General features: G+C 47.8%; 2 protein-coding genes across 3 annotated transcripts in view; one reads left to right on the top strand and one right to left on the bottom strand.

The window, feature by feature from the left end:
* The first annotated feature begins 526 nt into the window (after positions 1 to 526).
* On the top strand, positions 527 to 4205 carry LOC138086895 (uncharacterized). The gene is made up of 2 exons (XM_068981552.1): positions 527 to 617; positions 3691 to 4205. Exons 1-2 carry the CDS (start codon positions 527 to 529, stop codon positions 4203 to 4205), a joined length of 606 nt encoding a protein of 201 aa, XP_068837653.1.
* A 5205-nt stretch (positions 4206 to 9410) lies between these two features.
* Positions 9411 to 12180, bottom strand: part of TCAIM (T cell activation inhibitor, mitochondrial) — a 37217-nt gene continuing 34447 nt past the window's right edge. For both annotated transcript variants that reach the window (XM_068982347.1, XM_068982348.1), the window contains exon 11: positions 9411 to 11272. In XM_068982347.1, coding sequence (XP_068838448.1) covers positions 11032 to 11272 — 241 coding nt within the window. In that variant the 3' untranslated portion in view covers positions 9411 to 11031. The remainder of the gene's footprint in view (positions 11273 to 12180) is intronic.

Here is a 12180-nt window from a genome sequence, read left to right as displayed (position 1 = left end):
GTGTGTTATTATAAGGAATTGGCTTACATTATTTTGAAGGCTGAGAAGTCCAGACTCAGGAGAGCTGGTACTGTAGTTCCAGTCTACATTGGAGGCCAAAGGCACGAGAAGACTGATATTCCAGGCTGAAGACAGTCATGAGAGGTTTTTTTCTTTCCTTCATGTCTTCAATGGATTGGATGAAGCCTACTTTCCATTAAGTTATAGAATGGAATATAATGGATACAGATTTAACTAATGAAACCAGTATAAGAAATATAGGAAGTTTGAATTATGAGAAATTTAATTTTGGTCTTAGACAAACCAAAATATTGTTAACATGTTTTTAAATGATAAATTAACGAAGACTGAGTCATACCAGATTTTCTTTTAAATTGATTTTAAATTATTGATTTTTCTTTTAAATAGATTTCTTCTAAATTCTTATCATCTCATAATAGTTACAAAGGCTATTGGGTAAATATACTTTTTTTTCCCCCATAGATTTCAGGTTTATTATAGAAGGATATAACCCAGGAACAGCCAGATGGAAGAGGCTCACAGGGTAGCATCCATGCTCGGTCTGAGTGACCAGTGTGCCAGCATTTCTACGTGTCCACCAGCCCGGAAACTCCCAAGTATACTTTCTAATGTTTATAAATAGAAATACTTTAGTAACATTTCTTTCCTTTTTCTTATTTAGACAATTTTGGCTTCATCCAACCTAAATGTTCATAGAGTATATATATATATAAAACATCTGAAAGCATTTTTGATGAGTAAATCCTTCACATATTCAGGAGAGGGAAAAGAGATAAACTGTGACAGGAAGAAATAAGAGGGAACAGACTTTAGACAGATAGCTAATTATTCTTCTCTGTAAGGAAAGAGGAAAAGTTTAGACATGCACATATACAAAAAGAGTGTCTGATTCTGACATAATTTGGTCCTTGAAATTTTTTTTTTCTCCTTCATAGGGCATGTGGGATCTTCGTTTCCTGACCAGGGATCTAACCCATGCCCCCGATACTGGGAGCTCAGTGTCTTAACCACTGGACTGCCAGGAAGTCCCTGGTCCTTGAAAATTATATTCAGCCAAAATATATTTAAAGCCAGAACTTATTAATTCCTGATGTATGGAAAGGAAGGAAGCGGTGTGTCCTGCTTGAAGCAAAATGATGTGCTACTCTGGCAAACAAGACACCATGGGGAACAGGTCTAGTTCTCAGGGAGCTGAGGCTGTGGAGAGAGTTTGGGTCCAAGGGTGAGCCACACCCAGCTGAGCAGGGAGTAGATCTGTGAGAAATTTCTAGCCTGGCATCCACTGTGCTAAACATGAACTAACCCTGCCAGGGGAGGACATGCCCCTTGTCTATAGGCTTCTATCCTTGAGAAAACAGATGCTGCTTTGAGGAGCCATGCAGCGGAGCTGGCACAAGTCGGCAACTATGGGAAAGGGAAGGGCAGGTGTCAGGAACAACTCTAGGTGTCCCCACCTCGAGGTTGGGATTTCAGGTGCTATGACAGAGGGGACCGGACGAGGGGTGAGGTGTGTGTATGGCTTTGCTGGACAGAGCTGAAGTTACTAGGTAGAATCTGGGCTGGGATAGGGTGGGAAGCACTTTACACAATAATCAGGTTGCTAGGAGCCCCCAGTCTTCCATGGCCCTTTCTCTCTGAAGCTCCCTCCATAGACTCCTCCCTCCAGCACCTTCTGACAGGTGAGCTTCAAATCCATCCCACCTTTTTAGTCCCCTAGCTCCGGGCCAGCCCCTACCTGTTCAACCCACTGTGCCCTTGCTACAAGCAACGCTGATTCTGGGAATCCTGCCCAGTGTGGTGACTTCTCCATGGCCTTGTGGACCACGGGGGGAGGTAGAGAAACCCTCTCTGCATGAGGGCAAATCAGAGTTTCATATAGGCTGTAGGTGTCAGAATCTTGAAAGCTCATTGATGTTCTAGGTAGTGTAACTTGATGTTTCTCAGGGGTGGCAGTCCCTGTCCATTCCAACGAAAGTGAAGCAATTATCAATATTGACAGAAGGAAAGTGAGAGGAGTCCCCAGACTGGCCAAGAGGCCTGCACCAAGGCAGGCTTACCCTGAGCTCAGAAAGAATCAGCTGGGAAGGCTCTCTCTTGCAGTGTTCCTGGAAAAGTGTTCCCATGGTGAGTCTGTTGCTGCAGTAACAAATGCCCACAAATGTAGCTGCTTGGAACAAGAGCCATTTACTCTCTCGCAGAGCCTGAGACTGGCAAGTGTTGCTTGTTCCTCTGCGTAGGGTCTCCCAAGACTGCCATCAAGGTTTTGTCTATCCTTGGCTCTTACCTGGAGACTCAGAGGAAAATCCACTTCTAGGCTCGTTCATTTTGTTGACAGAGTTGATTTCCTTGTCATGGTCTTCACTTGGTCCCTGCCATCATCAAGGCAGCAATCCTTCTCATACTTAGTCTGCCTTCTACTTCTTCTGTTCTCTCTCTCTGACCCCAGTGAGAAAAAGTTCTCTATTTTTCAGAGCCCAAGTGATTAGGTTGGGGCACCCAGGTGATACAGGATAGTATGCCCTAGATTTAGGTCCATAATTTTAATTACATCTGCAAAGTTCCCTTGGCCATATAATAAAACATATTCACAGGTTCCGATGGTTAGGGTAAGGACGTCTTTAGGGGGCCTTTCCACTGACTACACATGGTCATGTGTTTTTAAAATTTGTAAGAATGATATATATATATATATATTTTTTTTTTTTGTCGTCTTTTGTAGAAGGTCCAGCATTCTCCATTCTCTTGTTAATCTAAGACAGTGTTTCTGAAGCTATCATTCTTTAATCATTGTTGCTTCCTTTATAAAATAAGTTTCAGGAATGGCAACGAGCATTTTCTTAAAGATTGTGGGGGAACTCAATTGCATAGAAAATATCAGAGACCATGGCACACAACCATTGACATGAAACTGTTAGTATTCATTCACACACAAGCACATGCATTCACGCAAACAAATACACACACAAGTATATCTGAACTAGATAAAGATGTAAAGTATACTTTAGAAAAAAAAGATTTATTTGTACTTATTTATTCTTGACTGCACTGGGTCTTCCTTGCTGTGGGCTTTCTCTAGTTGTGGTGCCTGGGGGCTATTCTTCATTGCAGTGCCTGGGCTTCTCATTGCCGTGACTTCTCTTGGCGCAGAGCACAAGCTCAGTAGTCGTGGCTTGCAGGTTTAGTTGCCCCGCAGCACATGGGATCTTCCAGGACCAAGGATTGAACCCCTGAATTGGCAGGTGGATTCTTAACCAGTGGACCAGGAAAGCCCCCAAAGTATACTTTTAGTATACTTCGTTAAAATTTTAAAATTTGAAAAGATAATTAAGAAACAAAAGAACCTAGAAAAGTCCCTGTGGTCCAGTAGTTAGGGCTCTGTGCTTTCACTGCTAGGCAGGAGTTCAATCCTTGGTCTGGGGATTAAGATTCCATAAGACCCACGGGTACTACCAAAAAAAAAAAGGTCCTAGAATTCATTGGAGCCGCCAGGTAGGTCTATTCTTGGTCCTGGAAAGATTTCTGAGCATACTGGATGACAGAGGGCTAGCACAGGTGGTTTATAGAAGCCCAGGGGCTGATGGTTCCCTTTGATGCTGTAGGTGGAGCCCTCCGTCCTCAGTATGGAAGACTGAGGACTCTCCTGTGTTGTCTTCATTTTCTCTTTTGTAGCTATGTCAAAGAGTCAGTTTGGACACGGGAAGAAAACTCTAGATACATTTTTCTGGATAAACGAGGTAACTGGAGAAATCACCTACCCCCATCAGAAGACAGACGCACCCGCAGCGTCACCAGCTCCTCTCCAGAAGCCAGGAGAGGGACTCAGATCTCAGCGCGGGGCCCTGCAGGGTGCTCCTCCCAGCACCCAAGGCGCGGCCGGCACATTTGTGCAGAAGGCCGCCCCTCCACCCCCTCCTAAAGCTGCACTGAAAGACGTTGGCTCTCGAAACTCCTTCCCAGCTCCGCCGCCCTATCTCCTGGCCAAAGATGGAGCCCTGAGCCCCTCGCCGTTCTCTGCAGTTCCTGTCACCATCTCGCCGCCAGGAGGCGCTGGGCCACCGTTCAGCCCCCTTGGGCCAGCCCTTCTGCCGCAAGCCTCTGCCTTTCCTCCCAGCCCTTCAGGCCCCTGGGGCTTCACCTGCAAGCTGAAAAACATCCTTACTGGGAATAACCGATTTTCCTTCTGAGCCTGAGCACATACGCCTGACCACGCCCTCTAAGCACCTTGCTGAACCATTGTCGCCTGGCACCAGTACTCCTTCACGCCGTAAAAGGCCGGCCTGCCTACCCGAGAAGCACTAAGGACCCTTGGCAGAGTTCTTATAAGAATATGCCCAGTGCTTTCAAACCCCATATAAATTTAACTTAGATTTGGACACCTTTTTTTTTTTTTAAGAACTTCCTTTACCTCTCAAGACATCTTGGTATTTTTAACTCTGGGATTCAAGAATTTGGTTCTACTGTCAGCTGCAGAGTAATATGCCTAGTTCCCAGCCAGAGCCTGAAGGATCCCCACCTTGGCTGAGATAGGAACAAGCCAGGCTGAGTGGGACTCGAAGGCCTGGTGTCTTTGGGCACAATCTAGGGCCACCGGGGCTTCGGGGCCGCATTGAGGACTAGCCTGGACTCTGATCAGAAAGGGGTTAGAACTGGATCTGGGCGGTGGGGGGTAGCCTGGGGCCAGGCATACTTTGGGCAAAGAGCCTCCCCAGTTAGAATAGGGGCTGAGCGATGCTCTGGTGGGAAAGTGGGCAGCCTCTGGGCCCTCGCAGGAGTGAAGTGACTCCTGCCTACTGACGTGATCATGCTGGGCAGGAGGTGCTAAGTGGAGGCTCTGAAACACCTTGTCCCAGCCTGAGGACCCCAGGAAACCCCAGTTCTCTGGGCTGGAGAAGAAAGGCCTGGGATCCAGCCTCCATCCTCTGGCCAATGACCCTCTGACACTGCCAGGACCCCACCTCTCTTGCCCTCAGTTTCCCTCCCTGCGTGATGTGGGAGTGAGCCAGCCTGTCTGCAGGTCTGCTCAACTGCACAGTCTGTGACTGTGTCCCCAGAAACCAGGACTGGGTGAGGCCCCCAGGACATAGAGGGCCTGGAGGTCAGGTCGCAGGTGGGGTCAGCTGGTCCCAAGGGCATGGCCGAGTACGGCAGAGGGCAGGGGCCATGAGCTCCACAGGGTTGTGGGGAATGACCAGTGTACACTCTCCAGGATCCCTGATGGATGGCCTTGACAAAGACCTCGTTGTCATGGTTAGGGGTGCTGGCCTTTCAGGCAGAGTTGTTGTGGCCAGGCCCCTAGTCCTGACTTTGCAGGAGCTCCTTAGCCTCACTCTGTCTAGCCCCCAAGAGTCTCAGCAAGTGTCCCAGGGATGCCCAGAGAGGTTCAAACTCAGCCTGGGACAGGGACCAGGGCTCCGTTTATACCAGGAGAGTCCCCAGGGGAACAGTGACTAGTACTCATCCTGTGGACAAACCGCCCAGAGCCCTTGGAGCATAGCATGGCTTGATCTTTTGCCTCATGACCTGGCAGGGCCTCTTCTGCTGACCGTGTTCATGTGACAAAAGCTTGGCAGAAGTTTCTTGTCCAGGTTGGTCTGACTGTCCATAGGGTGTCTAATCTGGAAAGTTAGCCAGCAGTGAGTGTAACCACTATCCCCGCACCTCTTCAAGCAAGGGCCCTGCAGTTAACAAGACCACATAGTTCACGCAAGGTCTGCACCATAGGCTAAGTGTGTGTGTGCGCACATGTGCACACACGTACGTTAGGGGGCATGAAATGGGGGGAGGAAAAACAGAGATCTGTGGGTGGAGTGGTTCCCTGGTGGCCCAGTGGTTAGGACTCCACACTTCCACAGCAGGGGGTACAGGTTCGATCCCTGGTCAGGGAACTAAGATTCAGCAACATGACCAAAAAAAAAAAGTTCTGTGGGTGGTTTTCAAGTTGGAGTGGAGTGACGATCACAGAGCTGTGAAGGCAGGGGCGTCTAGTTTCTATTTCCTTGTTACAGTGATCTGCATTTCTACTGATGACTTAATTCCTTCAGTATTTTTATGACCTCCTTTTTTATCTCCGGGCCTCCCGAGATCGGAGAGGTCTCTTTCATCATTTGGTCTTTCAGGGAGATTCTCTCGTTCTTTTTAATCAGTTTAGTTTTTAGTTTCTTCTTTTTCCTTACTTCTTGTCTCTGTGAATTTAGAAATAACAGTTACCTACTCTGGTCTTGAAGGGCTGTTTTTATGTGGGCCCATCCCCGCGTAGCCTGTGTGAGTCTACTATTTTTGGTGTGAGCGCTGTTTTCAGTATGCCTGCCTGTCGCGTTTTTCCTCAGTGCGTGCTAGCCGTCATCCCCCGGATAGGAGGTGTGGTTGTGGTTGGTGGTACAATGACCGGAGCCTGCCCTGGATGTGGAGTGGGGCCTCCTTTTTGCTGTGTGGTTGTCACTTCCCTGTCCGGGGGCAGGAACTGCTTCCTACTTGTTAGGACAGAAGCCTCCAGGTCTGGTTCTAAGCTGTGCTGTGAGGGAGGTGGGGCTGGAATGCTCCTGCTGGGAGTGAGTGAGTGAGCCAGTCGCTCAGTCGTGTCTGACTCTTTGCGACCCCATCATGGACTATAGCCCACCAGGCTCCTCCGGCCATGGAATTTCCCAGGCAAGAATACTGCAGTGGGTTGCCATTCCCTTCTCCACGGATCTATCTTCCTGACCCAGGGATTGAACCCTGGTCTCTTGCACTGCAGGCAGACTGACCGTCTGAGCCTGCTGAGAGAGGAGCTGCTGAATATTCCTCTGCAGGATGTGTCCCCTGGGAAGTGTCTCCACAGTGTCGCCATCATCCGTTGTGCGCGCTCACAAAGTACACTTGTTGGCACTGCCCTCAGCCCGCCTCATTCGTGGAACCGCCCATTCTTACTCACGGGAGCACTGACAGTTGGCCCAGGAGTTTCTCAGGCACTGTGGTTGCAAAACTGCAGGTGCAGTTGTGTTTGAGTCTGGCACCGGACCTGCTGGAGTCAGACACCTGGACCCGCTGTGGGAGCTACGGAATAAACCCGGACCCTGCTCGCCTCTGGGTGTGCGCCCGCAAAGCCCGCTGCTGCTGGTGTGGGACCCGCCCCAGTCTGGGAGCACCAGGAATGCACTCAGATGTCCCACAGCCACTGTGCCTACAAAGGCAAACAGCCCCTGGGAACTGGCTCAGATTTCAGCCCCGCCTCCCTGTGTGGGCAGCCTGCTGGCTCGAGTGCTCCCAGAGTGACTGGCAGCAGAGCTGTGTCCCCTGAGCACACGGAGCGTGAGGCTGATATGGTGGGGACGCGCCCCTCTCTTTGCACGTGTGTTAACGAGTTGGTTCTATGGCGGACTCAGGCTCTGTCCTCTGCACCCCGAACTGTGGCCCAGACCACATTCTAGTGTCAGCAGGCAGCAAACCCCAGTCCTCTCCCCCAGTCTGTCTGCTGAAGCCGGAGTTTCTGCACCTCAGCCCCCATGTGCAACAGTAGATGATTGACTTGGGTTGGGGAGTGCAGTGAGGTGGCCAGGACCGCCTGCTGATCGCTCTCTCTGTTCTGCCTGCCACACGCTGGCTGTTCTACCCTCCTCTAAGCCTCTGAAACTCCTTCGCAGTCCCAACTGATCTCCCTGCCAGTGAAGGGCTTCCCAGAATGAGGGAACCCTTCCTCTTCCACAGCTTTCTCCTAGGGGTGCAAGTCCTGTCCTTTCTTCCCCCTTCGTCCATCCTACTTGCTCTTGGAGGGGCAGATAAAGTGAGTTCCCAGGGCCGCTGTCTACATGGATGGTGTCGTGTCTCTGTCACACCTTCTGACGCCTTCCTGCTGTTCGTCCTGCTTACCCGGAAACCCTGCCTTATGCCTGCTGACACCTGGTCTAGGCCAGTGCCTGAGGTGGTGACAGAAAGAACTGACCTCCTGAAGACTGAGGGTGAAATCCAATGGCTCCTTCCCGCGTGGCCACGCCCTGTGCTGAGCCGGTTTCCCCAGCATGAGCTGCTGTGGTGGACTTTGGGGCAGAGGTATACAGATGTTACTTCCAGAACACTTGTAGCCACTGGTGGGACCCAGTTCACGGCCTGGCCCAGCTACAGCAGGGACAGAGGGGGCTGCCTGAGCAGTCTGGACTGAGGGGCAAGGCCAAGGCCACTGCCAGGTCACTCAGGAGGAGCAGAGGGGCACCACCTCTCCTGGTCCTCACAATGGTCACCCAGAGCCGGGTAAAGTCAGCCCTGACCCCCCGCTGACCTGTGTGCACCACTGTGGCCAGGACTGACACGACTGACCCCAAGGCGCTCCACCCTGATAGGACCATCGCATTGCTGGAGGTGTAGGGGTCCTGCCAACGCCTGGTGCTGACCTGGGGGTGGACGCTCCCAGAGCTGGGGGTGCTCCCGCCCGCGTGGACGCTTCAGCCCTTGGGGTGCCTGGGTTCTAATCCCACGTCCCCTGCCTGCTGCAGACAGAAGGGCCTGGCGCCAAATCTTCACCCTACAGTTTCCCTGTATGAAACATGTCAGCTTAGAGAAAAAAGTCCCTAAAGTGCTCTGTAACAGGACAGGGTTTGGAGTGACCAGTAGAACCAGGTTGCAGTAGCTGGGATGTAGGCAGGGAAGAGGGTCCCCTGGTGTCAACTCAGGTCTGCTCTGGGCACTGGCAGCTCCACTTCCTCCTCCTCTTCCAACTGATAAGGAGCAAGAGGCACCTGGTGGCCAAGGACCATCCAAGGGTGGGCTCTTTTCCAGGGTCAGACTCACTCAGGGTGAGGAGGAGCTCCAAGAACGTGCCCTGGGCCTCCTTTCACAGATGGGGAGACTGAGGCCAAGGGTTAGCAGTTTCCAAAGGTGAGCTGGCTCCTGAGGCAGCCATTGCTCATCTTGCCCAACTGTCCACCCCTCAAGGCCCACAGCCCTCTCGTGACTCAGGGAGGCTGCCTGGAGGAGGAGCATTAGAGAGAAAGGAGGCGGGGCCTTGGGAGACCTGTCCTGTGGACAGTCATGCCTCTGGATGAACACTTCCCTGACGGGACGGCCTGGGCAGAGGGTGCACCCCTGGATGAGCTCAGGGCTCAGGTTCCTATGGAGAGCTGAGGATTCAAGGTTAGAGGGGTCTGATCCTGTCCTAGCTTTCAGTGGTGGGAGAGAAAGTTTTTCCAGAACTTTTTTGTTAGATTGGGAGAGGAAGTCAAATAGGCATAAACAGGCAATGATGTTTTTGTAAATTCCTTTATGTTGAAATAGTTGTAAACCATTAATGAATGATGAGAAAGTGATGATCTGGTTAACGTATTATTTATTATGTAACAGTTCTGAGACAAAGTGCAATTCAAAACATATTACTGAGGATTCTGTATTAGTTGATCTTAGAAATGGCATAATCCAAACTTATTTTTCCAATTTTTTTTTTTTTTTTTTGCCATGCAATTTGTTAGATCTTAGCTCCCCAACCAGGGATCAAACCTGTACCCTCAGTGGTAAAAGCACTGAGTCCTAACCACTGTTCCACCACTGAAGTCCCTCCAGTAAATCTTCCTGTGTAACCTCTGAAGAATGTTTCACTCCCATTATTTGGTTCTGGAAAACTTTCATAGGCAGCAACATTTTTACATTAGAAAAAAAAAATAAGTACAGTTGTTAGGCACAGGTTAAAAGGGGTGGTATGCACAAATTATACTAAATACAAATCAATACTTATTCAAACACACATTTGTACTTTAACCGTTCAAATAATCAATTTTAGATAAATTTAAAACATGCTTCTAGAATTGATTCTAACATCTGCCTTTCTAATACTTTATGGAAAATTTCCTTTATTTCTGCAGCAGTAAGAGCCTCAAACATGGGTGTTACAGACCTGGATTCACCTTGTCCTTTTGAGAAATAAGCGGAAGAGGTTTGGGATCTGGTAAAAAGAAAATATTGTCCTAAGGGAAATATCTGCAGAGGAGCCCTGTGTCTACAGAGCTTGGGGCTGGGTTATGGGTTCAGCGAAGTCCACACAACTGTGGACAGGAGGTGACTCGGGCGTTTCAATCTGTGCTCCAATCACTGGAAGACCAGGGTAGAGAGGGGTGACAGATCCTAAGTGGTCTGAATCATTTCAAACTGGACCCTAATTGGTAGAACTCTTTGAGAAACAAGGATTTTTCTGGGTAGTGTCTGTCCATGAAAACAAATCAATCACCTTATTCAATGATTCAAAAAAAATTCACTGTCTCTTGGTTATAGGCTGCTGACAATTACAGTATCTTAACGGGTAGGAAAACTTTATTTTTAAGAAACTTTTTATTTTGTATTGGGGTACAGCTGATTAACAATGTTGTGATAGTTTCAGAGGAACAGAGAAGGGACTCAGTCATACATACATGTACCTATTGAAAACTTTAAATCCCCTGTCATTGGATGTGCTTTAACAAACTGTTGCAGATGGCTTATGATAACGTCAATATCGTATGTTCATTCAGTGACTTTTTCCCATCTACTCTGTCTTTAGGCAAAATTCGGTTCATGAATTTGTGCCATCCATGTCACCTGTTTTAAGATGGCACATAATTGGCTACAAAGTATAGGTATGTGTACTGATACCATGTGATATAACCATGAAGTTGCATGTTGAATTGCTGCATGTGGAAATGAGTTCAAAGACTTCAGAGGTATACTGAATGAGACCTGTTTATACTTACCAGTGTTCACTCATATATATAAAAAAAGAATATATATATATATCTTTCATGGAGGTAGAATCCTCCATTTTCATACCACTACAAATACGTTCTTTCTAACATCTTTTCTGCCAATCAATAAACACTATCTGGGGAGGAATAAGAAACCATTGGCAGGTAAAACCTTTTAAAAACAAGTTTCCTAATAGAAATTAATTTAAAAAGTCTACTTCCAAAGCAGCAATTAGAAACTCTGTTCCTGTAACATGTAAATAATACTGTTATATCAAGTTGTGGATTTTAAATAAGTTTCTTATCTCTTTAAAAAATAATATAGATTTCTGTGTTATTTAATGGCTTCTCCATTCTTCCAATTCCAAGGAATACAAAGGTCTCCATCCTGCATGACAGAGTAGAAATGTGAAACACAAAGGTGCATCCCTTGTAGGTAAGGCAGCGATTGTTCTAGAAGTCTCTTACAGCAATCCACCATTTGTATACTAGAAACGCTGGGCTCCTTGTAAAACTTTTCCAGAGAGAATTTCTTCGTGGAAGCCTGCATCAATTCATCTTCAATGACCTTCAACCTGTTATGTCAAAAACAAAACATAACGATTGCTACAAGCTATAACCAAATAAAACAACATAAAATGAACATAAAAAGAACCCATTTTTTGTATATCGGGCTGTTAGTTTCTACTCTCAACACTGAAAATGGTTCTTCCATTTTTGTTTTTTTTAAACATTTACTTATTTGACTGCACAGGGTCTCAGCTGCGGCATGTGGGATCCTGTTCCCCAACCAGGGATCGAACCTGGGCCCCCTGCATTGAGGACATACAGTCTCAGCCAGTGGACCACCAGGGAATTCCCATTTCTTAAAAAAAATCTTTGGAGTATACTTGATTTACAACGTTGTGTTTGCAGGAGCTATAGGGCAACTAAACTGAGTTATACATACACTTGTATCTACTCTTTTTTAGATTATTTCCCCATATAGCTTATGACAAAGAGTGTCGAGTACTGTGCTCTACATTAGGTCCTTGTTGATTATATAAATTATATATATCTTAATATATATCTTAATCCTAACCACCTAAATTACCCTCTCCCTTCAGTTCAGTTCAGTCACTCAGTTGTGTCCGACTCTTTACGACCCCATGAATCGCAGCACGCCAGGCCTCCCTGTCCATCACCAACTCCCGGAGTTCACTCAAACTCACATCCATCGAGTTGGTGATGCCATCCAGCCATCTCATCCTCTGTCATCCCCTTCTCCTCCTGCCCCCAATCCCTCCCAGCATCAGGGTCTTTTCCAATGAGTCTACTCTTTGCATGAGGTGGCCAAAGTACTGGAGTTTCAGCTTTAGCATCATTCCTTCCAAAGAAATCCCAGGACTGATCTCTTTTAGGATGGACTGGTTGGATCTCCTTGCAGTCCAAGGGACTCTCAAGAGTCTTCTCCAACACCACAGCTCAAAAGCATCAATTCTTC

The sequence above is a fragment of the Capricornis sumatraensis genome, chromosome 10, assembly GCF_032405125.1.
Source record: "Capricornis sumatraensis isolate serow.1 chromosome 10, serow.2, whole genome shotgun sequence".
In the NCBI taxonomy this organism is placed as follows: Eukaryota; Metazoa; Chordata; class Mammalia; order Artiodactyla; family Bovidae; genus Capricornis; species Capricornis sumatraensis.
This window is presented reverse-complemented; position numbering and strand designations above follow the sequence as displayed.